The sequence below is a fragment of the Anabrus simplex genome, chromosome 1 (genome assembly GCF_040414725.1).
Source record: "Anabrus simplex isolate iqAnaSimp1 chromosome 1, ASM4041472v1, whole genome shotgun sequence".
Lineage (NCBI taxonomy): Eukaryota > Metazoa > Arthropoda > Insecta > Orthoptera > Tettigoniidae > Anabrus > Anabrus simplex.
In genome coordinates this window covers 702,578,508-702,605,590 of record NC_090265.1, presented here as the reverse complement: position 1 = coordinate 702,605,590, position 27,083 = coordinate 702,578,508, and the positions used below count along the sequence as shown (strand labels likewise).

General features: G+C 40.8%; 1 protein-coding gene across 1 annotated transcript in view; it reads left to right on the top strand.

The window, feature by feature from the left end:
- Nucleotides 1–27,083, top strand: part of LOC136857362 (MDS1 and EVI1 complex locus protein EVI1-A) — a 78,436-nt gene that overhangs the window by 37,675 nt on the left and 13,678 nt on the right. The window contains exon 4 of the mRNA XM_067135982.2: nt 26,105–26,386. Within this exon, the coding sequence (XP_066992083.2) occupies nt 26,105–26,386 (282 nt within the window). The remainder of the gene's footprint in view (nt 1–26,104; nt 26,387–27,083) is intronic.

Below are 27,083 nucleotides of genomic sequence, written 5' to 3'. Positions count from 1 at the left end.
CAGCAGCTCCGGCCCAGCATCGCAGCCGCCGCCAGCGCCGCCGCCGTTTCACGCCGTACCGGCGTATTTAGGAGGGGAGGGTGTTGTATGTCCGGCGCTCCCTTCTCGCTCCGCCAGCCAGCTACACGCGCGCCAAGTGTCATTCTTCTAGCCTCGACGCGCAGCCCTCAGTGCGCGTGCCTGAACAGTCGTGTGTGTACTATAAAGAGGACCCCCAGCCTGTCCAGATGCCCACTTGCCCCGGTGTCCAGCTCCAGAATACACCCTACGTCGAGCACGGAGGCTACTCCTCTTGAAAATGTGCTTCGACCAGGTGGACTGAATTTCTGGCAGTACGAGGTCTCACCTCTGGTCACCGCTCCTCTTCCGCTGCCCATATCCAGTCATACTATTACATACCGTTATATTTCCCTAATTAATGCAAGCTCCCTTGGTTTCGCCAAGTAAGAATTCTTCGAACATTGAACTTGCCTTTATGAACTCAACAAGGAAGGACTTTCCAAAACATTTATGTCAGTACTTCGGATAGTTTTCGACTATCGACTTTTCTTATCACAAGAACTATCTTTTCGAGATAGACGTGGATGTAAATACTGTAAACTTGTATATAGTGTACCAAAAGATAGACTCATTCTCAAGATTCCTAATTCATTTGCTTCAAGTTAAATTTCATTTTATTTGTGTAAATAGTGTATTTTGCATTTGAAGCGAATAATAAAGTTGTGTTTTGTAAATCTCAACCTTGGTTACAACAACCATATTCTCTGCTTCGCTCGTCTAACCTCCGCATGATGGCTTCTAGTTCATGATCATCTGTTGCATTTATCATAGTATCATCCGCATATCTGAGATTGTTAATTTTCTTGTCACCAACTGCGATGCCGTCACTCCAGTCCTTGAGAATCTCCCTCATAATGTACTCACTGTATACATTAAATAGGAGGGGGATAAAATGCAACCTTGTCGCACTCCAGCACTAGTAGAAAAGATGTCTGAGATTAACTCTCACTGTCGCAGTGTTCAAAGAGTACAATTGTTGAATCAGGTACACTAAATGTCTCGGCGTCCCCATCTCAATGAGTATAGCCTAGAGCTTTAACCATTTTACCTTGTCGAAGGCTTTCCTGTAGTCCACGAAGCACAGGAACATCTTGATATTGTACTCCCTTGCCTTCTCTATGAGCTGCTGGATGTTTAAGATCTGCTCACGAGTTCCTTTGCCTGGAACAAACCCGGTTTGTTCCTCTGAGATTTGTGGAAGTAAGAAGGCCTTCAGTCAAGTGGAGAACCTTTCTTGAACAGTGGTACGAAGACGGAGTGGCACCACTGGTCCGGCCAATTTCCAGATGTCCATTTCTGACATAACTTGTGGAGGATGTCGACACCTAGGTCACCCATGTTCTTTAGGATTTCAGCAGTGATTCCATCTTGGCCTGGTGCTTTCTGGTTCCGGAGCTTTTTTATTGCATGTTCCACTTCTTCTCTAAGGATCGTTGGTTCAAAGTCTGTTGGGTTCTGGTGACCTGGCATTGGTTGTGGGTCATCAGTGAACAGCTTGATGCAGTATTCTCTCCATACTTTGGTGATGCCCGCTGCATTTGTGATGACATTCCCTTGGTCATCTTTAATAATCTGAGTCTTAGGCATAAACTCTCGTGCTAAGTATTTTACCTTGTCGTACAGTTCTGCCCTATAATTTTTGGTCGCATGTGCTTCTAGTTCTGTGCACAGTTTCTTAATTTGTTCATTCTTGTCTCTTCTACAAGCGTGTTTGATATCACTGTTCATTTTTTTCATTAGTCGTCCTTGTTGTTCTGGATCTGTAACTGCGAGCCAGATGTTAAGTCTGATTTCAACCAGTGCCAAAGTTTCGTCAGTCATCCAGTGTTGTCGCTTCACTACGGTGTTCATCTTTGGGACCTTGCTCGCTGCGGTAGGCCCAGAGTAAACGATGATCTGATCCGCATTCGGCACTAGGTTTTGTTTTCACATTACGGAAGGAGGTTCTCCGCCTTTTATCAACAAGGATGTAATCAATTTGGTTCTTAAAATGCCCATTCGGGGAGGCCCACGTAAAGAGACGATGTTTGTGGTGTTTAAACATGGTATTCATAATGGAAAGACTGTTGTCGGTTGCAAACTGTATCAACCGATTGCCTCGCTCATTACGTGCACCCAGGCCATACTATCCTACAGTTTCTCGCAAGTGGTTGTCCATCAAGGTGATTCCTACTTTTGCATTGAAGTCTCCCAATATGATGGTAATACCTCTTGGTTTAAGTGATGCTATTGTATTTTCCATGTCTGCATAAAAGTCTTTGATATTTTGGTCATCTGCAGCGATGGTGGATAGATATACCTGGATCAGGTGTAGTTTATATGGTTTGGTGTTGAGAGTGAGGGTCAGTATTCTTCCACTGATAGGTCTGTATTCCTCAACATATTGGGATATCCGCTTAATCAACAAGAAACGCGACGCCATTCTGACCTGTATCATCTGTTTCAAAATGCCCGCATCCTTTCCAGTGAGTTTCTGACAGTCCACAAATGTCGATTTGATGTTTCTTTAGTTCTCATTTTACAACCCTAAGATATCTATTAGGTTCAACCTTTTCAATACTAATTACGTGTTGATGTTACAAATACCTTTTATTCTACTTGGGGACCGGTTTCAACATATATAATGTCATCATCAGCCATAAAATGAATCACAAATATTTAAGCAAAGACATAATAATCCAAAGTATTGTGGATACATATTGAAATATGTTCAATAAAAACCTATAACTGTCCATTCACACCATGTGTTAAGATAAATCGCCATAACAGAAGAGCAACAGCATAATAATTAAGTCTGTCGCAGTGACACATTGAAGTAAGCATATAGTCTCTCACTATTCAAAGAATAAAAGAAGGTTCTTCAATATGTAGTCTTTGTGCATCCCTTCAATAGAAGTCTCCGATAGGCTTCCAGAGTAAAGAGTCATTTAAAACACTCACACATGCTATGGGTCAACCAGAGCATCGAGAACTTATTTGAATCACTTGGTATGTAATTTATACCTGATAAAATTTTAACACTGATGAATATGAAATCAGTCAGTGGTAAAAGACGTTAGTCTTGTGAGATATAAAATGTTATATGTGGTAGGTCTGGTGGGGAGGAAGATTGAGAGGGGGGGAGAAAAAGATCTTGTTAGGGGATTAGTAGGTTTAGGGTGGGTCTTGTGAACAATGTGGTGGGGGTTTGTAACGTGATAGGGTACTGTGTATCAGGTAAATATTGACCTCCTATTTGGAAGATTAAAATACTTTAATACTTTAATTAAAAAATCAAACAGAATGTTAGTTTTTTCTGAGATTTCATTCAGATTCGAATTGGAGTTGAAGAACTGGTTTAAGTGAATGAAGCAATTTTCTGCGACGTCAAGTATAGGGCCTTTGTCCATATTCATGAGCACCTCTATATCTTGTTGTATGTTACTGAAGCTATGCTTTGAATCTTGAATGTGCTAGCCAACTGCCGAGTATATTTATTATATTTTGTAGCATTAACATGTTCCATGTATCTGATTTTGAAGTTCCTCCCTGTTTGATCAATGTACGAGGATTGACAATTTTGACATTTGAATCTGTAGACACCCAATTTTTTATAAATGACAGTCCTGTTAATTGAGCTGGTATTATATAAGATATCCATATTTCTATTGTTAGTTCGATATGCAATTTTGGTGTTGTGTTTCTTCAGAATATTTGTAACAATGTAAATATCTTCGTTGAATGTGAAGGTTGAATAATAATCAGGTTTAATTTTCTCTCTAGTTAGAGTTGAATTGAGGCAATATTTTAGTTTGTTGATAATGCGCTCTATAAATGCATTGTCGTAACTGTTATATTTGGCTATGAAGGGGATTGTATTCAATTCCTTATTTAGATTTACTGTATTAAGTGGTATACTGAATGCCCTGTCAATCATACTGTTGTTAAAATTTTATCAGGTATAAATTACATACCGTCCGCCTCTGTGGTGTAGTGGTTAGTGTGATTAGCTGCCACCCCCGGAGGCCCGGGTTCGATTTCCGGCTCTGCCACGAAATTTGAAAAGTGGTACGAGGGCTGGAACGGGGTCCACTCAGCCTCGGGAGGTCAACTGAGTAGAGGTGGGTTCGATTCCCACCTCAGCCATCCTGGAAGTGGTTTTCCGTGGTTTCCCACTTCTCCTCCAGGCGAATGCCGGGATGGTACCTAACTTAAGGCCACGGCCGCTTCCGTCCCTCTTCCTTGTCTATCCCTTCCAATCTTCCCATCCCCCACAAGGCCCCTGTTCAGCATAGCAGGTGAGGCCTCCTGGGCGAGTTACTGGTCAATCTCCCCAGTTGTATCCCCCGACCCAAAGTCTGAAGCTCCAGGACACTGCCCTTGAGGCGGTAGAGGTGGGATCCCTCGCTGAGTCCGAGGGGAAAACCAACCCTGGAGGATAAACAGATTAAGATAGATAGATAAATTACATACCAAGTGATTCAAATTTCTCGATGCCCTGGTTGACCCATAGCACGTGTGAGTGTTTTAAATAACTCTTTACTCTGGAAGCCTATCGGAGCTTTCTATTGAATGGATGCACAAAGACTACATATTGAAGAACCTTCTTTATTCTTTGAATAGTAAGAGACTATATGCTTACTTCAATGTGTCACTGCGACAGATTTAATTATTATGCCATTGCTCTTCTGTTATGGTGATTTATCTTAACACATGGTGTGAATGGACAGTTATAGATTTTTAATGAACATATTTCAATATGTATCCACAATACTTTTGATAATTATGTCTTTGCCTATATACACTGACTGACAGAGCAAATGCAACACCAAGAAGGAGTGGTCAGAACTTTATGCCAATTGCAGGGTAGACTGACGTCACTGAGGTATGCTCATGATGTGAAATGCGCCGCTGTGCTGCGCACGTAGCGAACGATAAATGGGACACGGCGTTGGCGAATGGCCCACTTCGTACCGTGATTTCTCAGCCGACAGTCATTGTAGAACGTGTTGTCATGTGCCACAGGACACGTGTATAGCTAAGAATGCCAGGCCGCCGTCAACGGAGGCATTTCCAGCAGACAAACGACTTTACGAGGGGTATGGTGATCGGGCTGAGAAGGGCAGGTTGGTCGCTTCGTCAAATCGCAGCCGATACCCATAGGGATGTGTCCACGGTGCAGCGCCTGTGGCGAAGATGGTTGGCGCAGGGACATGTGGCACGTGCGAGGGGTCCAGGCGCAGCCCGAGTGACGTCAGCACGCGAGGATCGGCGCATCCGCCGCCAAGCGGTGGCAGCCCCGCACGCCACGTCAACCGCCATTCTTCAGCATGTGCAAGACACCCTGGCTGTTCCAATATCGACCAGAACAATTTCCCGTCGATTGGTTGAAGGAGGCCTGCACTCCCGGCATCCGCTCAGAAGACTACCATTGACTCCACAGCATAGACGTGCACGCCTGGCATGGTGCCGGGCTAGAGCGACTTGGATGAGGGAATGGCGAAACGTCGTGTTCTCCGATGAGTCACGCTTCTGTTCTGTCAGTGATAGTCACCGCAGACGAGTGTGGCGTCGGCGTGGAGAAAGGTCAAATCCGGCAGTAACTGTGGAGCGCCCTACCACTAGACAACGCGGCATCATGGTTTGGGGCGCTATTGCGTATGATTCCACGTCACCTCTAGTGCGTATTCAAGGCACGTTAAATGCCCACCGCTACGTGCAGCATATGCTGCGGCCGGTGGCACTCCCGTACCTTCAGGGGCTGCCCAATGCTCTGTTTCAGCAGGATAATGCCCGCCCACACACTGCTCGCATCTCCCAACAGGCTCTACGAGGTGTACAGATGCTTCCGTGGCCAGCGTACTCTCCGGATCTCTCACCAATCGAACACGTGTGGGATCTCATTGGACGCCGTTTGCAAACTCTGCCCCAGCCTTGTACGGACGACCAACTGTGGCAAATGGTTGACAGAGAATGGAGAACCATCCCTCAGAACACCATCCGCACTCTTATTGACTCTGTACCTCGACGTGTTTCTGCATGCATCGCCGCTCGCGGTGGTCCTACATCCTACTGAGTCGATGCCGTGCGTATTGTGTAACCTGCATATCGGTTTGAAATAAACATCAATTATTCGTCCGTGCCGTCTCTGTTTTTTCCCCAACTTTCATCCCTTTCGAACCACTCCTTCTTGGTGTTGCATTTGCTCTGTCAGTCAGTGTATTTGTGATTCATTTTATGGCTGATGATGACATTATATATGTCGAAACCGGTCCCCAAGTTGAATAAAAGGTATTTGTAACATCAACACGTAATTAGTATTGAAAAGGTTGAACCTAATAGATATTTTATCGTTGATCTCAGTTCAATATGGAAACATTAATAAAGTTCATATCTTTGAATGAAGTAACCCTCTCACATTCCATGTAGCTATTGCTTTACCTTTGCGAAGTTGGTCTGCATTTGGTCGATCAGTAGCAGATTTACCATGCGAGGCCTGATCGTTCACCTCTGCACGCCCGGTTGCACACTTCACATCGTTCGGCCCGGACCCAAACTGATGCCGATCGCTACTCGGGTCATGCAGCATACCAATATTCATTTCTTGACTCTGCATGATGCGTTCATGGGATGTTAATCAGGTGATTTTCCCTTGCCTTCCTGATCCTATGCCATTCGCCATCCAGTGTCTCTTCCGCCTTTAGGGGCAGTTTCCCACCCCAAGGACAATAGGGTGCCCTGGACCTCTACCTGCTCGTCCACCCTCCGGGGAGGCCGTTGGCCCTTGGTAGAGGGAGACCACATATACCGGTGGTCACTCGATAGATACAGTTTAATGTCATGCCCGGGACATCAAACAAATACAGAATGAACTCGACAACATATAATTATTGGAATTGACATCCACTAACATGAAGTTTGGTTTAATTTTTGCAATAATTACAAATAAAATACAAAATATTCCCTTGGTCTACACATCCAATAGGTAGAATAGGTATATATCAATGAATACTGATCTGCATTTAGGGCAGTCGCCCAGGTGGCGTAATGTGAAAACAAAACCTAGTGCCGAATGCGGATCAGATCATCGTTTACTCTGGGCCTACCGCAGCGAGCAAGGTCCCAAAGATGAACACCGCAGTGAAGCGACAACACTGGATGACTGACGAAACTTTGGCACTGGTTGAAATCAGACTTAACATCTGGCTCCCAGTTACAGATCCAGAACAACAAGGACGACTAATGAAAAAAATGAACAGTGATATCAAACACGCTTGTAGAAGAGACAAGAATGAACACATTAAGAAACTGTGCGCAGAACTAGAAGCACATGCGACCAAAAATCATAGGGCAGAACTGTATGACAAGGTAAAATACTTAGCATGAGAGTTTATGCCTAAGACTCAGATTATTAAAGATGACCAAGGGAATATCATCACAAATGCAGCGGGCATCACCAAAGTATGGAGAGAATACTGCATCAAGCTGTTCACTGATGACCCACAACCAATGCCAGGTCACCAGAACCCAACAGACTTTGAACCAACGATCCTTAGAGAAGAAGTGGAACATGCAATAAAAAAGCTCCGGAACCAGAAAGCACCAGGCCAAGATGGAATCACTGCTGAAATCCTAAAGAACATGGGTGACCTAGGTGTCGACATCCTCCACAAGTTATGTCAGAAATGGACATCTGGAAATTGGCCGGACCAGTGGTGCCACTCCGTCTTCGTACCACTGTTCAAGAAAGGTTCTCCACTTGACTGAAGGCCTTCTTACTTCCACAAATCTCAGAGGAACAAACCGGGTTTGTTCCAGGCAAAGGAACTCGTGAGCAGATCTTAAACATCCAGCAGCTCATAGAGAAGGCAAGGGAGTACAATATCAAGATGTTCCTGTGCTTCGTGGACTACAGGAAAGCCTTCGACAAGGTAAAATGGTTAAAGCTCTAGGCTATACTCATTGAGATGGGGACGCCGAGACATTTAGTGTACCTGATTCAACAATTGTACTCTTTGAACACTGCGACAGTGAGAGTTAATCTCAGACATCTTTTCTACTAGTGCTGGAGTGCGACAAGGTTGCATTTTATCCCCCTCCTATTTAATGTATACAGTGAGTACATTATGAGGGAGATTCTCAAGGACTGGAGTGACGGCATCGCAGTTGGTGACAAGAAAATTAACAATCTCAGATATGCAGATGACACTATGATAAATGCAACAGATGATCATGAACTAGAAGCCATCATGCGGAGGTTAGACGAGCGAAGCAGAGAATATGGTCTTGAAATCAACAATAGGTTTTTCTTCAAAATGGCGCCCGGTAATGACGACGTAGTGTTTCATTCTCCGAGTAAATTAACCGTAAAATGTGACGAAAAGTGCGGAAAATGTCGAAGATTAGTGAAAAATGGAATGTTGTGTGATTCATGTGATCGATGGTGACATTATAAGTGCGGAAATTGCCCTAGAGACGTAAAAACTAATGAAAATATTGACTGGATTTGTGAGCAGTGTGTTCGGAATGTTGTTGTTGGGGACGGCGTTGACGAAGCACCGAAAACAGTCGATGAGGAATATAAAAGTACATTAGAAATTATAAACATTCTAAAAAAGGACAATGAGACTCTTAAAGTTGAAAATCAAGAATTAAAAGGAAGACTGTGATCGCTAGAATTTGGGACTGACCATTCTTCGAGTGATATACCGGTACAAGTAACAAACTCGAGCACGTGGTGTCAAGTAGTTCGTGGATGGCCGGCTAAGAAGAAATCTACAACTGAATTTCCGGAAATAAACATCAGAAATAGGTTTTCTGCCCTAAATAATTTAATTCTGGAAGAAAGTGATCGCGCGCGTGAAACCAAATCATTACATAAAATCAGTTTCATGGTCCGTATCGCACTTCAATAGATTCACAATTAAGTATTTATTATTTTCCACCTAGTCGATACAATGATTGCTTAAGGCAATTTAATGGTTAAAAGTGGTACATGTTTCGTATTTTATCAACATCTTCAGCCACATAACACTGTTTAGATGAAAAATATATAAAATTGACAAAGTAATGCTTAAGAGGAAGTGTCCTTAAAATTAACATAAGATTGACAACATTAAAACAAACAAAAACTCTGAGTGTTATGTGGCTGAAGTTGTTGATAAAATACAAAACAAGTACCACTTTTAACCATTAAATTGCCTTAAGCAATCATTGTATCGACTAGGTGGAAAATAATAAATACTTAATTGTAAACCAAATCATCGTGATCTGCTGCCGTTGCCGTGCCGAGTTTAAAATTTATGCCTAGAATTCAGATTCAAGACCCAGTTAGGCCTAAATCAGCGAAGGTAGCTGTGTTTGGTGATAGCCAAGGAAGGGGAATTGCGGGAGTGATAAACGACGAGAATATAGCAGCAACCGGAGAAATATATCCAGGAGCTTCTATCAGCAGTGTTGTGGAAAACGTAGAAGCAGCAACTAGGAACTTCGGGAGCGGCGATGCAGTGCTTATCATTGGTGGGACGAACGACGTAGCTCACGATGACGCCAAGAATGTAAGATCACAACTTAAACATACACTAGGGAAGCTGACCCACACTAACGTCTTTGTAGTGAACGTGCCCCACAGGCATGATTTGAGTAGAGACTCGTGTGTGAACATTGAAGTGGACAAGGACAATATAGATATTGTTAGAATTTGTAAACATTTTCGGAATACTCAGGTTATTGAATGCAGCAGTTTTGAAAGATACTGTTATACAAAACATGGCCTCCATCTAAACAATTCAGGTAAACGAAAGATAGCAAATATTGTTCTAGATTTTATTAATCTTAAGATATGTACTGTAAAACAGGCAACTCCCTTGAGTTATAATATTGACCAGGAAAACTAGTAGAAAGAGCCAGCTGTACTTCAAGCTGGCTCAGTCAACTAGAAAAAGAAACTCAGGATAGTAAGGAATTTCAAGTTACCCAATTGCAACAGTCAAGTTTTAGGGAGGAAGGGGTCTGAGATTGCTCTTGGTAAACTGTCAAAGTGTAGTAAATAAACAATTAAAATTCGGTACATTGATGGAATCTTATGAGACTGATGTGGTGATAGGAGTGGAATCATGGTTGAGAGAAGGGGTGGGAATAGAGACGTATTTCCAGAAGGGTACACAGTCTATCGTAGAGACCGAAGAGATAAAAAGGGTGCGGGGGGTGTTTATTCTGGTGAAGGAAACTTACTGTTCACATGAATGGTTTACTGATGAAAGAGATGAAATATTAGGGATAAAATTAGTTTGTGATAATATGAAGGAGGTGGGAATTATAGGAACATACAGGCCTGGAAGAGAGGAAAGAGACATGGAAATATTTGAGAAAATAATAGATTATACTCATAAAAACAATAATAATGATATGGTAATAATTGGGGGAGATCTAAATTTGCCTGAAGTTGAATGGAATGGAGCTGCAAGTGAAGCCCATGAACAGAAACTGGCAAATAAGTTAATTTGGGAGGTAGGATTTACACAAGTAGTACAAGAACCGACTCGTCTCAATAACTTACTAGATGTATTCTTGGTTAAACCATGGGAAATTGTTGATAAAACTGAGGTAATTGAAGGAATAGGAGACCATAAGGCTGTAATAATGGATGTAGGACTCGTACCAAAAAGGCTTAATAAGAGGGTTACACAAGACAAGAAATTGTACAGAAAAACTAAAGTTGATGAATTTGGGACTTACCTTAAATCACAATTCAGTTGTTGAATAAGTGAAGGGAATAACGTGGATACACTTTGGGCTAAATTTAAAGGAATCATTTGGGAAGGAAAGGGAAATAAGAAAATTAAAAAGAAAATATAGGATAGTAAACAGGAAAATCAAAGAGGGTAGGGAGAGTAGAGAAACGAGAAAACAGCTAATGAGGGAACTGAATAGAGTGAAAAAGGAAGCAAAAGAGAATTATATGAATGGCATTCTTCAAGAGGGTAATGACCACAAAGGGAAATGGAAAAAGCTGTATTCATATATCAGGAATCAAAAAGGAAAAGGAATCCAAATTCCTACAATGGTGGGAGAAGGGGGTGAACACTATTTAACAGATACTGAGAAAGCAAACCTATTTAGTAGGGAATTTAGAGATTCAGTAGATGATTGTCAAGAGTTCGAAACCGAAACAGAAGATAGAGAGGGAGAGAGACAGAGGGAAACAAGAAGCTTCTCATTCACAAACGAAGATATTTTCAGAGAAATCCAACTGCTTCAGCAAGGAAAAGCAGCAGGAAGTGATCAAATTACTGGGGAGGTATTAAAGACAATGGGGTGGTACATCGTGCCTTATTTAAAATTTCTCTTTGACTATGTCATAAATAATAGTGTAATACCAAAGGAATGGAAGGAATCTATAATAATACCAATTTATAAAGGAAAGGGTGATAAAAGGAAACCAGAGAACTACAAACCAATCAGCCTGACCAGTATAGTTTGTAAAATACTGGAGAGTTTAATATCGAAGTACATCAGAGGGATATGTGATGATAAAAATTTGTTCATGAGGAGCCAGTATGGATTTAGAAAGAAATTTTCTTGTGAGGCACAACTGGTGGGATTTCAGTAGGACATATCAGATCAGTTGGATTCAGGTCAGTTAGATTGCATAGCCATAGATCTTTCCAAAGCCTTTGATAGAGTGGAACATGGAATATTATTAAAGAAATTGGAGGGAATAGGATTGGACGTAAGGGTTACACGTTGGATAAAAACATTTCTAAATTCAAGGGTTCAGAAAGTCAAAGTAGGAAATAATGTATCTCAGGAAGAGAGAGTTTGCAAGGGAACTGCACAGGGTAGTATAATCGGTCCGTTACTTTTCTTAATATATGCAAATGATTTAGGGAACAATATAACATCAAAAATAAGATTGTATGCAGATGACATAATTGTTTATAGGGAAATAAACAACATTGAGGATTGTTCAGAATTACAAAGGGACCTTGAAAGTATCCAACAATGGGTTGAAGAAAATAATATGAAGGTTAATGGAGGCAAATCAACTGTTACAACTTTTACAAACAGGAGCTTTAAAACTGAATTTGAATATACTTTGGATGAGGTAGTTATCCCAAAATATGGCAAGTGCAAATACTTAGGTGTGAGATTTGAAAGTAATTTGCACTGGAAGGGTCATATTGATGACATTGTTGGGAAAGCATACAGATCATTACATGTCATAATGAGGCTACTTAAAGGATGCAACAAAGAATTAAAAGAAAAAAGTTACTTGAGTATGGTTCGTCCATTATTGGAATATGCAAACAGTGTTTGGGATCCTCACCAAGAATACCTCATAAAAGAAATAGATAGTGTACAGAGGAAAGCAGCAAGATTTGTAACAGGGGATTTCAGGAGAAAGAGTAGTGTATCAGAAATGTTAAAGGAACTTGGGTGGGAAACTTTAAGTAAGAGAAGGGAGAAAACTAGACTTATAGGATTATATAGAGCCTATACAAGAGAAGAAGCATGGGGAGATATCCGTGAGAGGCTTCAGTTGGAATGTAAATATTAATCTTATACCAGTTGTATAGTATCATTTGAAGTAATTCCACATACTGTATATCAGTTGACTATATTTGTAAGTAGTACAGGAGATATTATAAGTAGAATTTTGTAAACAATATAAATTTACTAAGGATGAGCTGTGTGTTTAATAGAAAACATTGTTAGCGTAAATTGTATAATATTGTATTATAGGAAAATTTTCTTCTCTTATTAATTTAATATTTAGTGCTTGACAATAATATATTTTAGTGTACCATTTGCCACCGAGGTACACACCTCATTTGCAAATAAAGAGATTTTGATTTTGATTTGATAAAAAGACCAAAGTGTTGATTGTAGATCATTTTAATAACAAACCTGCCATAACAAAAATTGCGGATTATGATGTTCTCAATCGCTTCGAGTATCTAGGATCTATTGTCACAAATACTAGAGACTGTGAACCTGAGATCCGCAAGCACATTGTGATTGCAAAAAATTCAACAGCAAAACTTACTCGCATCTGGAAGGACACCTCCATCACTTCCAAGACAAAGCTCACCCTCATTCGAACTCTGATCTTCCCTATTGTGACCTATGCAGCAGAAACTTGGACGATGAAGACAGCGGATTGCCGCAGGATTGATGCTCTAGAAATGTGGTGCTATAGGAGATTACTGCGAATACCGTGGACAGCACCGATCCTGCAACAGCTCGGCATCAGAACAAGACTGTTGACCCTCATCAACCAAAGACAACTCAGATATTTTGGTCATATTGTCAGAAGACAGGAGGCAATGGAAATAATTATCATACAGGGAAAAGTCGAAGGCCGAAGACCTAGAGGACGTGCACCATTATGATGGATGGACCAGATCAAGAACTTGATCAGGATGAGCTTACAGCAAGCAAGTCACCATGCCCAAAGCAGAGACTCTTGGAGGAAGATCACCAAAAGAATTGTCATGTGATGCCACTTCACACTTACGAAGGGTTGGACTAAAAGATAATAATAATAATGTTATTTGCTTTACGTCCCACTAACTACTCTTTTCGGTTTATGGAGATGCCGAGGTGCTGGAATTTAGTCCCATAGGAGTTATTTTATGTGCCAGTAAATCTACCGACACAAGGCTGACGTATTTGAGCACCTTCAAATACCACTGGACTGATCCAGGATCGAACCTGCCAAGTTGGGGTCAGAAGGCCAGCGCCTCAACCGTCTAAGCCACTCAGCCCGGCCCGACTAAAAGAGAGAGAGTAATTTATTAGACATGTATATCTTAGAAAATAGTAACTGGCCGGTACTAGAAGAAGATTTTTATAGTCCTTGGAAATTAAGCTTTGTGTATTTTTAAATATTATAAACTTTTGATAAGATTTTATGGAAATCACACCCTGAAATTGCAAAACCATTTAATGAAGTATAAGATTATTGTGTTAAAATCTCATACCGTACAGCATTTTATTTTTTATAAGGGAAAAAGTTAAGGTGGCCAGTACTATAGGACTCTCCCCTATTTTATATTAAAATAGTTGTAGTAACCAGCACAGCCCAGCTACTTTTTTAATGTTTACTTTTAGGATTTCTATTATCTGTTAATTATGTGTGAAGTGATTTTTTTTCTAGATTTCATTATTCTGACATAGATTGATATTTTACATACTATTTTGTAGTGTTAGATGTGTTTAATTTTTAGTTTTGGTTGTAGATTTTTCATTTTTTGTGTTAAACTTTGTCCTTATGGCACCCAGATTGTCTGCGAAGAAGATGATCCTTTCATCATCATCACCATCATCATCATCATCATCATCATCATCATCATCATCATCATTTTACAGTTCCAGTTTCCTGGGTACTGTTGGCGAGCTTCTTCCATTCTGTCTTATTGAGATACGTTCTGTTGCTAATGACATCCTCCAGTCTTCTTCCCCGATCTGCAACGACCATCTTTACGATGTCCATCCAGTGGTTTCTTGGTCTTCCCACCATCCGTTTTCCTACAACATGTCTCTCCAATTTAACATAAGCTGTCCTTGTTGGTTCCATCCTCATTACATGCCCAAACCACCTCAATCTGTACTTCATACCCGATTATGCAATGATGTAACAATCCCAGCTTCCTTCCTAACCACATCATTCCTTAACTTGTCCAGTTTGGTTTTTTGAATTATGGGCCTAAGGAACTTCATCTCAGATGCCTGCAAACCTTGATGAGTCTTTCTTAGTGAGGGTGCAGGTTTTAATACCATAGTTTAAGATTGGTATGAAGTACTGATTGAACATCACCAGCTTTGATTTTGTTGGTACTTTGAGATCCCAGAGGAGTGTTTGTACTTGCTGGTAAAAGTGAGAGCTCTTCTGCACTCTATTTGCCACCTCCTTTGTGACTAGTGTATCTTGAGATATTACAATGCCAAGGTATGTAAAGCTTTCCACACTTTCTAGTGGATGGTCTCCTAGCATGATGTTCGCTGGTCATCCCTCTCTGTTTATTGCCATCTCTACTGTTTTGAGTTTGCTTATCTTGAGATTGAACTCCTGGAACTTAACCTTCCATTCATTGAATCTCGACTGTACTTGTTCCTCAGTTTCTCCCCAAATCATAACATCATCAGTGAAGGCCATTGCATTTAGCTCACAAGAGGTTTTCTTGATGTTCTTCATTATGTCACCCATTATGGTGATAAACAATAATGGAGATAATGCACTGCCTTGCTGGACTCCACTTTCGGTCTTGAACCAGGATGAATGTCCGTCACCCAATCGCACACAGCTGGTACAGTTCTCATACAGCATCTGAACTTTCCTCACCAGTCCCTCTGGTACATTCCTTTTTCTCAGGCATTCCCATATCTTCTCTCTTGCAATGCTGTCATATGCCTTCTCACTGTCAAGGAAAACCATAAACAGATCTTTTCCTTTTTCCTAATGTTTTTCCATTAACATGCGGACACTGAAGATTAGGTCTGTTGTGGACCTGTTAGACCTGACGCCATACAGTTTCTCTTCAAACTGTGGCTCTAAGATGACTTTCAATCTGCTCTGTAAGATTTTCTCAAGAATCTTAAGCCCATGAAAAAGGAGTGTTATTCCCCGGTAGTTGGAGCATTTTTGGTGATTTCCTTTCTTAAACAGGGGGATAATGACACCTTTGCTTAGGTATCCTGCCATCTTTCCAATCTGCATTGAGCACTCTGTGTAGCCACTGTAAACCCTGGACTCCTGCTGCTTTAATCATGGCTGTGCTGACTTCATCGATTCCTGGGGATTTCCCTTGTGGCATCATCTTAAAGGCTGCTTTTGTTTCTGTCCACATAATGGGAGGTTCCTCTGTGCAGGTTTCAGCAGCTGGTTCTTTTTTTCTCTGATCTGCCTCTGTCCTGTTCAATAGGTGATCAAAATGATTCCTCAGAACCTCTCTGATGTCCTCTTCTTTCCTGGCCAGGTTTCCATTAGGATCCTCAATTGCTTTGATGGTTTCAACTGAATTCCTTTTGTTTTTGATCACTCTGAACAATAGTTTCATATTGCCTGTGCTGTCTTCCTTTGGTTTTTCAGTAAATATCTCCCAGCACTTTATCTTCTCCTCTTCTACTACTATTTTAACTCTCAGTTTCTTGTCCCGGTAAACTTGCTCGAGGTCTCTGATCTTTCCCTCGTCCCTTACTTGTTTTGGCTTGCATTTCTCTCTATCTCGTTCTTTCTGTGCTATGTTCCTTTCCTTTATTGAGGATCTTACTCTTTCATTCCACTAGGGTGTCTCTTTATCCCTTACTCTCACACTTGTCTTCCCACAAACCTCTATTGCTTCTTTTATCGAAGTGTTTTCAAATCTTGCTCATTCTACCTCACCACTCTCCACTTCTTCTGTAGGCAGTTGTCCTTGTATACGGTCCTGATAGTTGGTCCTTTTTCTGATCTGTTGTAGTTCCTACACCTTAATCTTAGGTTATTTCCTGGTTGTTATCTTTGGTACATTAATGTCTTTCAGATCTACTACTAATAACTGGTGGTCGCTATTGAGATTCTCACGTGGAATCATCTTGGCATCAGTCACAAGTCTACTTCTTTCTTTATCTGTAATGATATAGTCAATGATCGCCTTGCTCTTTCCATCCCAGCTGTAACGGGTAATCTTTTGACTGACTCTTTTGTTGAACCAGCTGTTTTTTACTACCAAAGTCTAGGAGATGTTCCCCTTCTGAATTCCTTCTCCCATAGCCATGTGGTCCCATCACCTTCTCATAGCCATTCCTGTCTGTCTCGAGCTGTGTGTTGAGGTCCCCGTTGATGATTGTCTTCTCTTCACTGATGGTCTCTTCTAGGTCTTCGAGATACTTGTTGTTTTCATCTTGACTGCAACCCGTCTGAGGGGCATACACTTGCACCAGTGTCAGCTTCTTTTTCCCAAGGTGAACTGTTGCCTTTGTAATCCTCTAATTGATATACTGGATCTCTGTAATACCATCTAACTCTTTAGACAGTATCAATCCTCCTCCATTTCTCATCTCTCTGTTGTTATCATTCCAGTAGAGGATATAGTTTTTCTTCAACTCTTTCTTCCCTTTACTTTTCCATTTAGTTTCACTCAATCCTAGGATTGATATTTTCCTTCTCTCCATGATGTCCACTAATTCTTCACATTTTGCAGTCAAACTCAGTACATTGATTGTTACTATTCGAGTGTATTGTCTTCTCCAGGGTTGTTGCACAATCGCAAGGCTTGGCCTATCATCAGGCTGTAAGCCATCATACCTGGCATGAGTCTGCGGGTGCTGTTGTCTACTCCAAGTTCTTTGTTTGCATCCGAGGCAAGCGATTGAAAGCGATTGTAGCTGACTTGGTAGGCCTAATGTTAGAGAAGATTTTCTGTCAGGGTTATCTCCCTTAGCCTTTAGCAGTCTTCTGCCACGTCTGCAAGGCAGCAGCCTCCAGTTGAATTTATGTGTCATTTCCTACACAATGGCTTGATCCTTTCATATAAATTTACAAAATAAGTGATTGCTGTATGTATTTATGCGTCGTGCTAGAGATATGACATACACGATTCCAGCTGTCATTGGGACTGTCCCCAATCAGTCTAGTTACCCTGAAAGCTGTTGATATAACACTATTCAGAGTTATTTTGGATATTTTTTCTTTCACTCTTTCTCTAACCCTGTGCCAATGGAGGCTGAATTTGGACTTAAACAGCATCCAGACTGTCACTACTCATCTCAGCAACCCCCAAAACTATGGATTCGACACTCATATTGGTTGTTTTTGATGATTTTTACATGCCACCCCTCCCTACCGCAACACCCCCATGGGGTGCTAGAGGAGTCGTATCCTCCACACAGTATTTTTTTCCAGATAGTAAGTCATATGTGTATCAGGTTTAGTTGAAATTGATCCATGGGTTCCCGAGCTATGCTGGAACATGCATATATATAAATTTTTTTATACTGTACACACAACACTCTACACTACCAACCACCATAGAAACACATCATAGTCAATACATCCCTCCACAAAGGGTTGGCATCAGGAACGGCATCCATCTGTAAACCAGGGCTATGTCCACATGTACGACACAGTTCACACCAGGATGTGGTAAAAGTGGAAGAAAAAGAAGCAGCAGCACTGGATGTAGAACTGTGATACTTCTCTCTCACGTATCTAAAATATTATTACAGTTATTAAAGAATAAAATAGACATACAAACAGATTAGGATCAAAAAAGGAAGGAGGATAAGAGAAGCCATCTTGACTCTTCAGACAATTTTAGAAAGGAGGCTGGAGAGTGAACAGAATACCTATGTTGCTTTCATAGACATCGAGAAGCAATTGAACAGTGTAAACTGAGAAGCTGTTCAAATTTTTCAAAACAATTGGCTTGGCCAGGAAAGATAGATGATAGATTCTCTGGCTTTACTAAACTACCTACAACTACAGAGGTACAAGGAAATAGTAGAACAATAAGAATTGGGAAGAGTGTCAGACAAAGCTCCACATTACCACACTACCTGTTTAATCTACGTATTGAAGAGGGCATAAAGAAATTTAAGTCCAACACAAAGGGCATCAAGTTCAACAGTCAACAAATTCAATGAACTGAACTGAAAGTAAGTTATTTCAATCTTTCTCCCCCCCCCCTAGTAACAGTGTCACTATTCATCTCAGCAACCCCAACCCCAAAAACTGTGGATTAGACACTCATATTGGTTGCTTTTGATGATTTTTACATGCCACCTCTCCCTACCCCAACACCCAACAACCCCATGGGGTGATAGGGGTTTCTTACCCCCTCTCCACACAGTACTGTTTTTCAGATAGTAAGTCATATGTGTACCAAGTTTAGCTGAAACAACTAGCAGCTCTTTGGCTGTAGTATTTGAAAATAATCATGATGCGAAAAATATAAGCAGAGAAAGTATGTATCGCACATAAATAAAGGGGAAATGAGGAGAATGTATGGCTAAGGGGCTAAGGCAACCACAAGAGGACCCCAGGAAAGAAACCTGCATTGCACCCACAATGGATTAAACTCCCCCATTTATTGTGAAAAATTGGATACATCACAAATTCAATGCATTCGTTTTGCAGACGATATAGCAATAGTCACTGACTCAGTAAAGGAACTGACTAAAATGCTAGAAATGCCATCATTTACACTTTCTGACTTACAGATGGGAATAGGAACAAAGAAAACAAAGGTGTTTGTTATTCAGCAAACATTTTGAGCTGGTTCGTACAAATATCAAGCTTGTGAACAAAAAGGTTGAACAGATCACAAAATTCCCCTCTTTGAAGTATTATCGTACAAGACAACAGGTATAGCATGGTAATCAAGCGAAGGATAGCCTTGGTAAAACAAGTGTTCATCAACAAAAGAAATTTGCTGGCAGGTAAGCAATTGACATTCAAGCTGGAGAGTGCTTTGCAAAATTCCTTGTCTGGAGCATTCCACTGTATGGTTGTAAACGTTGTATACAAGGAACTTGGTATACAAGGCACAACATAAAAGTTTATTGCTTCAATACATTTATACAATATATACATGAAATAGAATGAAACTTTTCTTGAAGCTTGTTGAGTTGCACACGTTTAATGTTAATATAAGGTAGTAAGCTGAGGGCCTGAATAATATTTACATTTGAGATTCCTGTCTTGATGTGTCAGTCTGTTCAAATGGGAGAATGTTCTTGATAGTCGAAAACTATCAGTCATGTATAATAGCTAGTGGAACTTGTAGAGAGAGTTTGTATTAGCAGAATGCTAACAGGTGTATAACTTGCAAGGAACTTGCATATAATGTTCATATATAGCAGAATGCTATGATTGGAGTCGGAGCACTGTAGAGGACTTGAGTGAGTAGCAGAATGCTGGATGGGTGCTCGACGTGGCTACGGGATGCAGAATGAGTGAGGCAATGTCCAGAGGTGAAACCTCATGGCCAGGAATCAGTCCACCTATTCAGAAAACATTTTTAAGAGGGTACGTCCGTGTCTGACTTGCGGTGTAGTCTGGTCGTTGGACACTGTACGAGTCCTGGAGAGGCGAGAAACATTGCTCCTTTTATAGCGCTGGCTGACGTCACCGATGATCACTGCAGTCTGCCTCGTGGTCTCTTGGAAACATCCATGTGTCGGGCGGGCTGCGGAGATTGTAGGTGCGGAGGACACACACAACAGGAAAGCATGGACATTAACTAAACAAGACAGGAAATGGCTTGAAGCTTTCAAAATGTGGGTTTGGAAGTAAAGGACACCCAATGAAAATGTCCTGAATGAAATCAAAGGGAACAGAGAGCTATGATGAAAACTATGGACAAATTCCTAGGGCACAGCCTACAACATAACAGCTTCCTGATCAACATTATTGAGGAAAAATTTCTGAGAAACAGGGGGCAAGAAAGATCAAGAACCAAATACCTTCAAGATCTGGTGCTAAATCTTTAGTATACCATCTACCGTGGGATGAAATGCAAACCTAAAGGTAGGGAATTATAGTTGTGTTCGCAAAGCCTTTAGAAATCATTAATAATAATAATAATAACAATAATAATAATAATAATAATAATAATAATAATAATAATAATAATAATAATAATAATTGAATAAATTAATTTATTAACTAAATTCATCTTTTATCTTTTCATCGCTTCCCTTTTCCCATGTTTACCTAGATTTGTTCATATCCGACGCTTCAAACATGAAGACCAAAGATATATCAAGATGGTCAATGATTGGTAAAGCCCACTTCCAGATGGTACTGGTAAGCAGAAACGAGCTCACCGGAGGCTGAGAAGAAATGATTGTAGAAGAATTGGGATTGATGAGGAGAGAACCCGTCTATTTGAAGGCAGCAGTGTGTGAAGATGTGAAGATTATCCTTGTCCTTTTTATGTTTTCATGTTCGTCTTTGTCTCCTCTTTCGATGCTGACCAGTCATTGAGAATCCATACATAGGATATTCAAAAGGAACACACAACATGACAAATACAATGATGCAACAGTGTGAGAAGAGGGAGAAATAAGAAAGAAAAGAAAAAAGGAAAAAACACCATCTCCAAATCTTCATGCACTACCATCTTCAAACAGCTAGCCTCTCTTGTCATTGATCTTAGTTCTTCTACATCCATTTCTTATCAGCCTCCAATGTACTTGCTTCTGCTACGAGCTTCATCAGGAGGGCGGCCTTTAATAGAAAGGAATGCAAATGGGTCAGTATAAGTAATAGAAAGGAATGAACACACTGTCCTGTCATGTTCAGTGTTCCTGTTTTTCTATATGGGTGACTTTATTTGCACTTCTTTCTTTCTTTCTTTCTTTCTTTCTTTCTTTCTTTCTTTCTTTCTTTCTTTCTTTCCATTACTTACATTGAATTGACACTGTGTTTATCCTGTTATGTTTTTTTGTTTCTATTCCTGTCTTTCTTCTTTTTTTTACAACCTATTTCACTATTTCTACTTTCCTGTTATTTACTGTTATGTGATTTATTACTAATGGATATGCTACCATTATCTCAGTCTTTTCAGATAATATCTGGAATCCTATATTTTGTGCTATATTTTGTAGACTTGTTATTTGATTTCTGGCTTCTTGAATGTTATTAGCTAGCAATGCTAGGTCATATGCAAATCCCAGCAACTTAAGTTTATTTGACCTTTCTTGATTCTAATTTTTATGTTCTTAGGATTCTCCATTAGAATAGGCATAGATTATGGTTTTTCTGAAACTGTAAAACTTTTGGTCTTCCTAATTTTCACCTTTCAGAGGAGCAATAAACAGAAAGTGTAAATGGCAGGTAAGTATTGTATAAGGAAAATTGAAAACAAACCTAGAAAATGAGAAAATATGTATTGAATAGTCGTGTTGTACATGAATGAACGTAAAATAATTAAAAATTAAGTTCCCTGTAGAGAGCCACAATTTAGTATCAGTGATTTAGAATGTCATTTCAACAGTATCTCCCCTTGTGTGTTGTCAATGAATTATATTTTAAAGGAGGCTTGCAGTGGCAACACTATACTAGCCATCATTTTGGAGAGGGATGGCATTCTAACCAAGGAGTCCGCTGCCACACTGGAGCAATACGCAAGTTGTTTCACAATTGAAAAAGCCTAAAAAGCTCACAAATACTCGCAGTTTTTGTTGTTATGAAAATAATTTGTAACTATGTGCGTACAAAGTAAGTCCTCCTCCTTCATCCCTTCCCCTTGACAACGTGATGACATCTCATGAAGTAGCTCTCTCGATGTGATCTTTCCAAGCCTACCAGTTTGCGCCTGTGTGGATCACCTCATGGAGGTATTGCCCCAATAGAGGCTGTAGCTGGTGCAACCATCTGTTTGGGAATATTCCTCCGGTCCTCATACCTTTGACTTTGCCCTCTACCATTAGCTTCTCAATACTGCCTGTTCTGTTGGTGATGTGGCTGAAGTGAAGCTTGGTTTACCTGCTTGAGGAGCCTCATTTTTATGCCAAGTTTGTCCAGCATGGAGATGTTGGTATAGTGTTCAGTCAGAAGATTTTCAGGATATACCCATATTTCAAAGCTCCCTATCTTCTTTCTATCACCTGTTTCATAGTCAATGATTCAACAACACAAGCTCCAGTGAGGAAACTAAGGGTGTTGGCCGTGAAGTGAAGCTCATTGTTCTTCAAAATAGTACGGTCCCTCCAAATGCGGCTGAGCTTCGTGGTGGCTAGATGAATCATAGCTGTCCTCCTCCTGAGTTGGAGATCAAGGAGCCCAAGTGGATTAATTTATCGACAACCTCAAAGCCTGCTACCTCAGCCCTATTTACATTTCAAATAATAATAATTTTTACATAAACTTATGGCCTCAGCTACCATTTTGGTTGGATACCATTTAGCCTGCATACATGACAATTTCAGTGTTCTGTTTTACTCTACCAGATGGCAGAAAAAGCTGGTCCTATGGTGTAAGGGTAGCGTACCTGCCTCTTACCCGGAGGCCCCGTGTTCGATTCCTGGCCAGGACAAGGATTTTTACCTGGATCTGAGAGCTGGTTCGAGGTCCACTCAGCCTACGTGATTACAATTGAAGAGCTATCTGATAGTGAGAAAGCGGCCCCAGTCTAGGAAACCAAGATTAACGGCCAAGAGGATTTGTCATGCTGACCACACAACACCTCATATTCTCAGGCCTTTCGGCTGAACAGTGGTCACTTGGTAGGCCGTGGCCCATTGGGGCTGTTGCACCCTTTTTTTTTTTTTTTAAGATGGCAAAGAAACTGGAAATCTCTTGGGTATCTAAGGCAAAATTTTAATTAATCTTGTCAGATAAACACCAAATGTGTCACCAGAGATCTTTAACATGCTGACATCATATGACACGGAATGCAAAACGGACTGTGTACTAGCAAAGCAAAGCAAAGTCATCTCCGTAAAGGCCATGAAGGCCCTTGGATGGGTGGAGGGTAAAGTCTTCCACTATCTGTAACCTCGGCACTTCATGGGGTAGAGTGGTTAGATCTATGACTGGCCGCCTTTGCCCCCAGGAATTAATCTGGTACTCATTTTTAGTGTAGGCTGAGTAAACCTCAGGGCCATGTGCACCTCTGGAGGTGGAAATCTCGTTTCTTAAATTTTTTTGACTTCCTGATGGGAAATCGAACCCATGTCCTTCTGGGTGAACCGAGCATGCCTTTACTGCCTCAGCCAGGCTGCCCCTAAATGGACTGTGTACTACACTTCAAAAATTTGACTACCTCTGCTGGGTTTGAACCCTTGATCTTGGGATCTGGAGGCTGACACTACCACTGATCCAAAGAGGGAGCTACGATGACGATGATGATGATAATAATAAATTCCCCTCTTTTTCTTGGAATATCGAAAAATCATATTTCACAAGAATCTTATTGGTATGCAGGTAAAAAGGTGATGCACTGGGCAAGTGGCCGTGCGGTTAGGGTCATGCAGCTGTGAGCTATCATTCAGGAGATAGTGGGTTCGAACCCCATTGTCGGCAACCCTGAAGATGTTTTACTGTGGTTTCCCATTTTCACACCAGGCTGGGGCTGTCTGTACCACGGCCGCTTCCTTCCCACTCCTTGCCCTATCATCGCCATAACACCTATCTGTGTCAGTGCAACATTAAGCAACTTTAATATGAGTGTATGTCCAACCCTTGTCCCGTTTCTGTATGGACTCGGGTATGAAGTAAGAGGAATCTTCGTAGTGAGTTTTTATGACCAAATGCCCTTCCTGACGTCAACCTGATCAGAGGAGTTAATGAGGTGAAATGAATGACGTTATATGAAACTAGGAATGGAGAGGGTGAAACCTGGTGCCAATGCATAGCCTGTTCCTGTCGAATGGCACCAAGGGGTCTGTTCAAGTCTTAATGTCTCCAACGAATGAATCACCATCAACCATGAGCACTGTGGAGAGGTTTGTAATTGAATCCAGGCTTCCTTTTCTTTGGCATGCAATCTAGTGATTAGAAATTGTATGCCACTACCTCTCCTACCCTGCCAACCAACATTCGACCAATGGGACTTGAACCGGCTAACCACAGTGTCAGGCTATATAGACTTCACGCCTTAACAATCATGGCCATGAGTGCTAAAATTTTACTTTCATGGGTATTCTGACTGTCGTGGGTGTAAGGTCTAGAAGGGCAGTATGGCAGCATCTAATTACTGTCTCCTGTTTAGCAAGCCTTGCCTGCTTATGGACCAGGATGATGAAGACTGAGGATCTCCCAATACACCAGGAAATAATACAGCCTACTACAACTAGGCTGAAATCTTAAAAACTAGTGTGGAGTCCAGTTTTGGATTTCACATCTTCTTACTTCAGCCTTAGGAATGCCTGCAGGAAAAAAATTGTGGTCCTCACAACCTAATTGACATCAGATTTGACACTGGTAGGATTGCCTTAGTGTTGGGTTGGGTAGACCCTCCTTGTTACCGCAGTGCTGAAATACAGACATTCAGGCATATCATGTAGGAATACCTGCTGTATGCATTTCTTGGTTCTCTGGAAGACCTATACGCAGTGGGGGGGGGGGGGTACAATTATTTGTAGACAACAAGAAGTACCCAGATCTAAGGAATATAGTAGAGGAGAGTGGGGCTAGAAATCAAAATTTTAAAAATAATTTGATGCTCTCTAGGCAAATTTCAAACAGATGTAAAGGATGAGAGTGTACCAATTTAAGTGCAGTAATAATATTTTTTGACATATTGATTCAGTACTGTACAATAAAACTTTCAGCAAAGGAACAATAATTACACATGTATTACAATGCATGCATGCATGCATTTGTTAGTCTCAGTCAATCAACTGAATTAAATAGAAGTATGGCGTGATTATACAATTTAGTATTTGACTGTTCACTAACAAAGTAACAGACACATTGACTGAGTGAGACTAACAAATGCATGCAGCAAGCGAGTAAATCATACCTATGTCCATGACCTGGACAAAATATACTCCTGCTACCGTTCATTGCAGCACATACTACACATTGCTGCACCGGTCTCCACTACTTGATGTGGCACGGTACAAATCGGTCAACCGCGACGAATGGCATTTTGTGCCTATTACCTCAAGTATTTTTCTTAATAATTAAAGAAATTATAGGAAAGAATTAGATGAAAAGACAACAGGGTTTGTAGAAATAGCATTTTTTAAAATAATTCCTAGCTTCAGGTGGCTAAAATGGACTGCCCTCACTCGGCACCCTAATTGCCACCACTGCCAACGGGCAGGAACTCCAGAACCGATCACCTCTATAACAGATCTCAAGATAAATATTTGAGATAGCAGCATAGTCCTAATACCAAAAACTTGTCTATATGTGCTTGTTAATATTCTTTTAATATTCCTTTTGTAACTGCTGGCATGTAAGCATAATATGCTAATAATAATAATAATAATAATAATAATAATAATAATAATAATAATAATAATGATAATAATAATTTTTATATGCATACACATATGTTCTTTTTCTGTGAAATTTTACATATCATTGCATCAACTAAGAACAGCAACTGTTCATTTCTTTTTCCAGCAAAAATTAAAGAATCACCTTAAACGGCATGATAGAATGGAATTGAGTGAAACTTTACAATCTCCGGTCAGTAGGACTACACTGAGACAAAAAGTTATGGTGGATATTGAACACGTTGAACCAGAGTTGAGTGAAGAAGCGGTCATTGTAGAAGTAAATCCTCTTGGATCGAAAGATGAGCTCTGTGACAGTGACCAAGACGAAATGGTCTGGAAGGGAATTATACCATCTGCAAACATTTCAGTTCAAGATCCCAGCTCATTCACTGGTGAAATTGGAAGTGTAAGTATAATGTTTTCTGTCATATGATATCAAATTACTACATTTTACACTAAGCCGTATAAGTAATTGAAGAAACAAACTGCTGTCAAATCAAGTTGCATATACTGTAGGAAAATTAAAAAGAATGCAAGATTATTGTCCTTATCCTTTAGTGCTTTCATTTTTGTCCTTATATCATCTTTGCCGCTTTCTCCTCTCACACTGATCTACAGTGGTGTAGCTAGGTTCTCAGAGGCCCCAATGCAGAAGGTCCAAATGGTCCCCTAACCGCAATTACCAAACCCTTCTTTTTCCAGTTGATCATCAATAAAAAGAAGCGTTGAATTACCCTATGTGCATCTACTACTGACCCCATGTAATTCAACCGGTTGTCATTTATGGGATAAGAGCCTCCGTGGCTTAGCTGGCAGTGCACTGGCCTCTCATCGCTGGGTTCCGTGGTTCAGATCTCGGCCACTCCATTCGAGATTTGTGTTGGACAAAGTGGAGGTGTTTTCTCTGGGTACTCCGGTTTTCCCTGTCATCTTTCATTACAACAACACTCTCCAATATCGTTTCATTTCATCTCTCAGTCACTAATCGTTGCCCTAGAGGAGTGCGACAGGCTTTGGCAGGCAGCACAATTCCTATCATCGCTGCCAGATGGAAGCATCATTCATTCCATTCCTGACCCAGTCAAATGACTGGAAACAGGCTA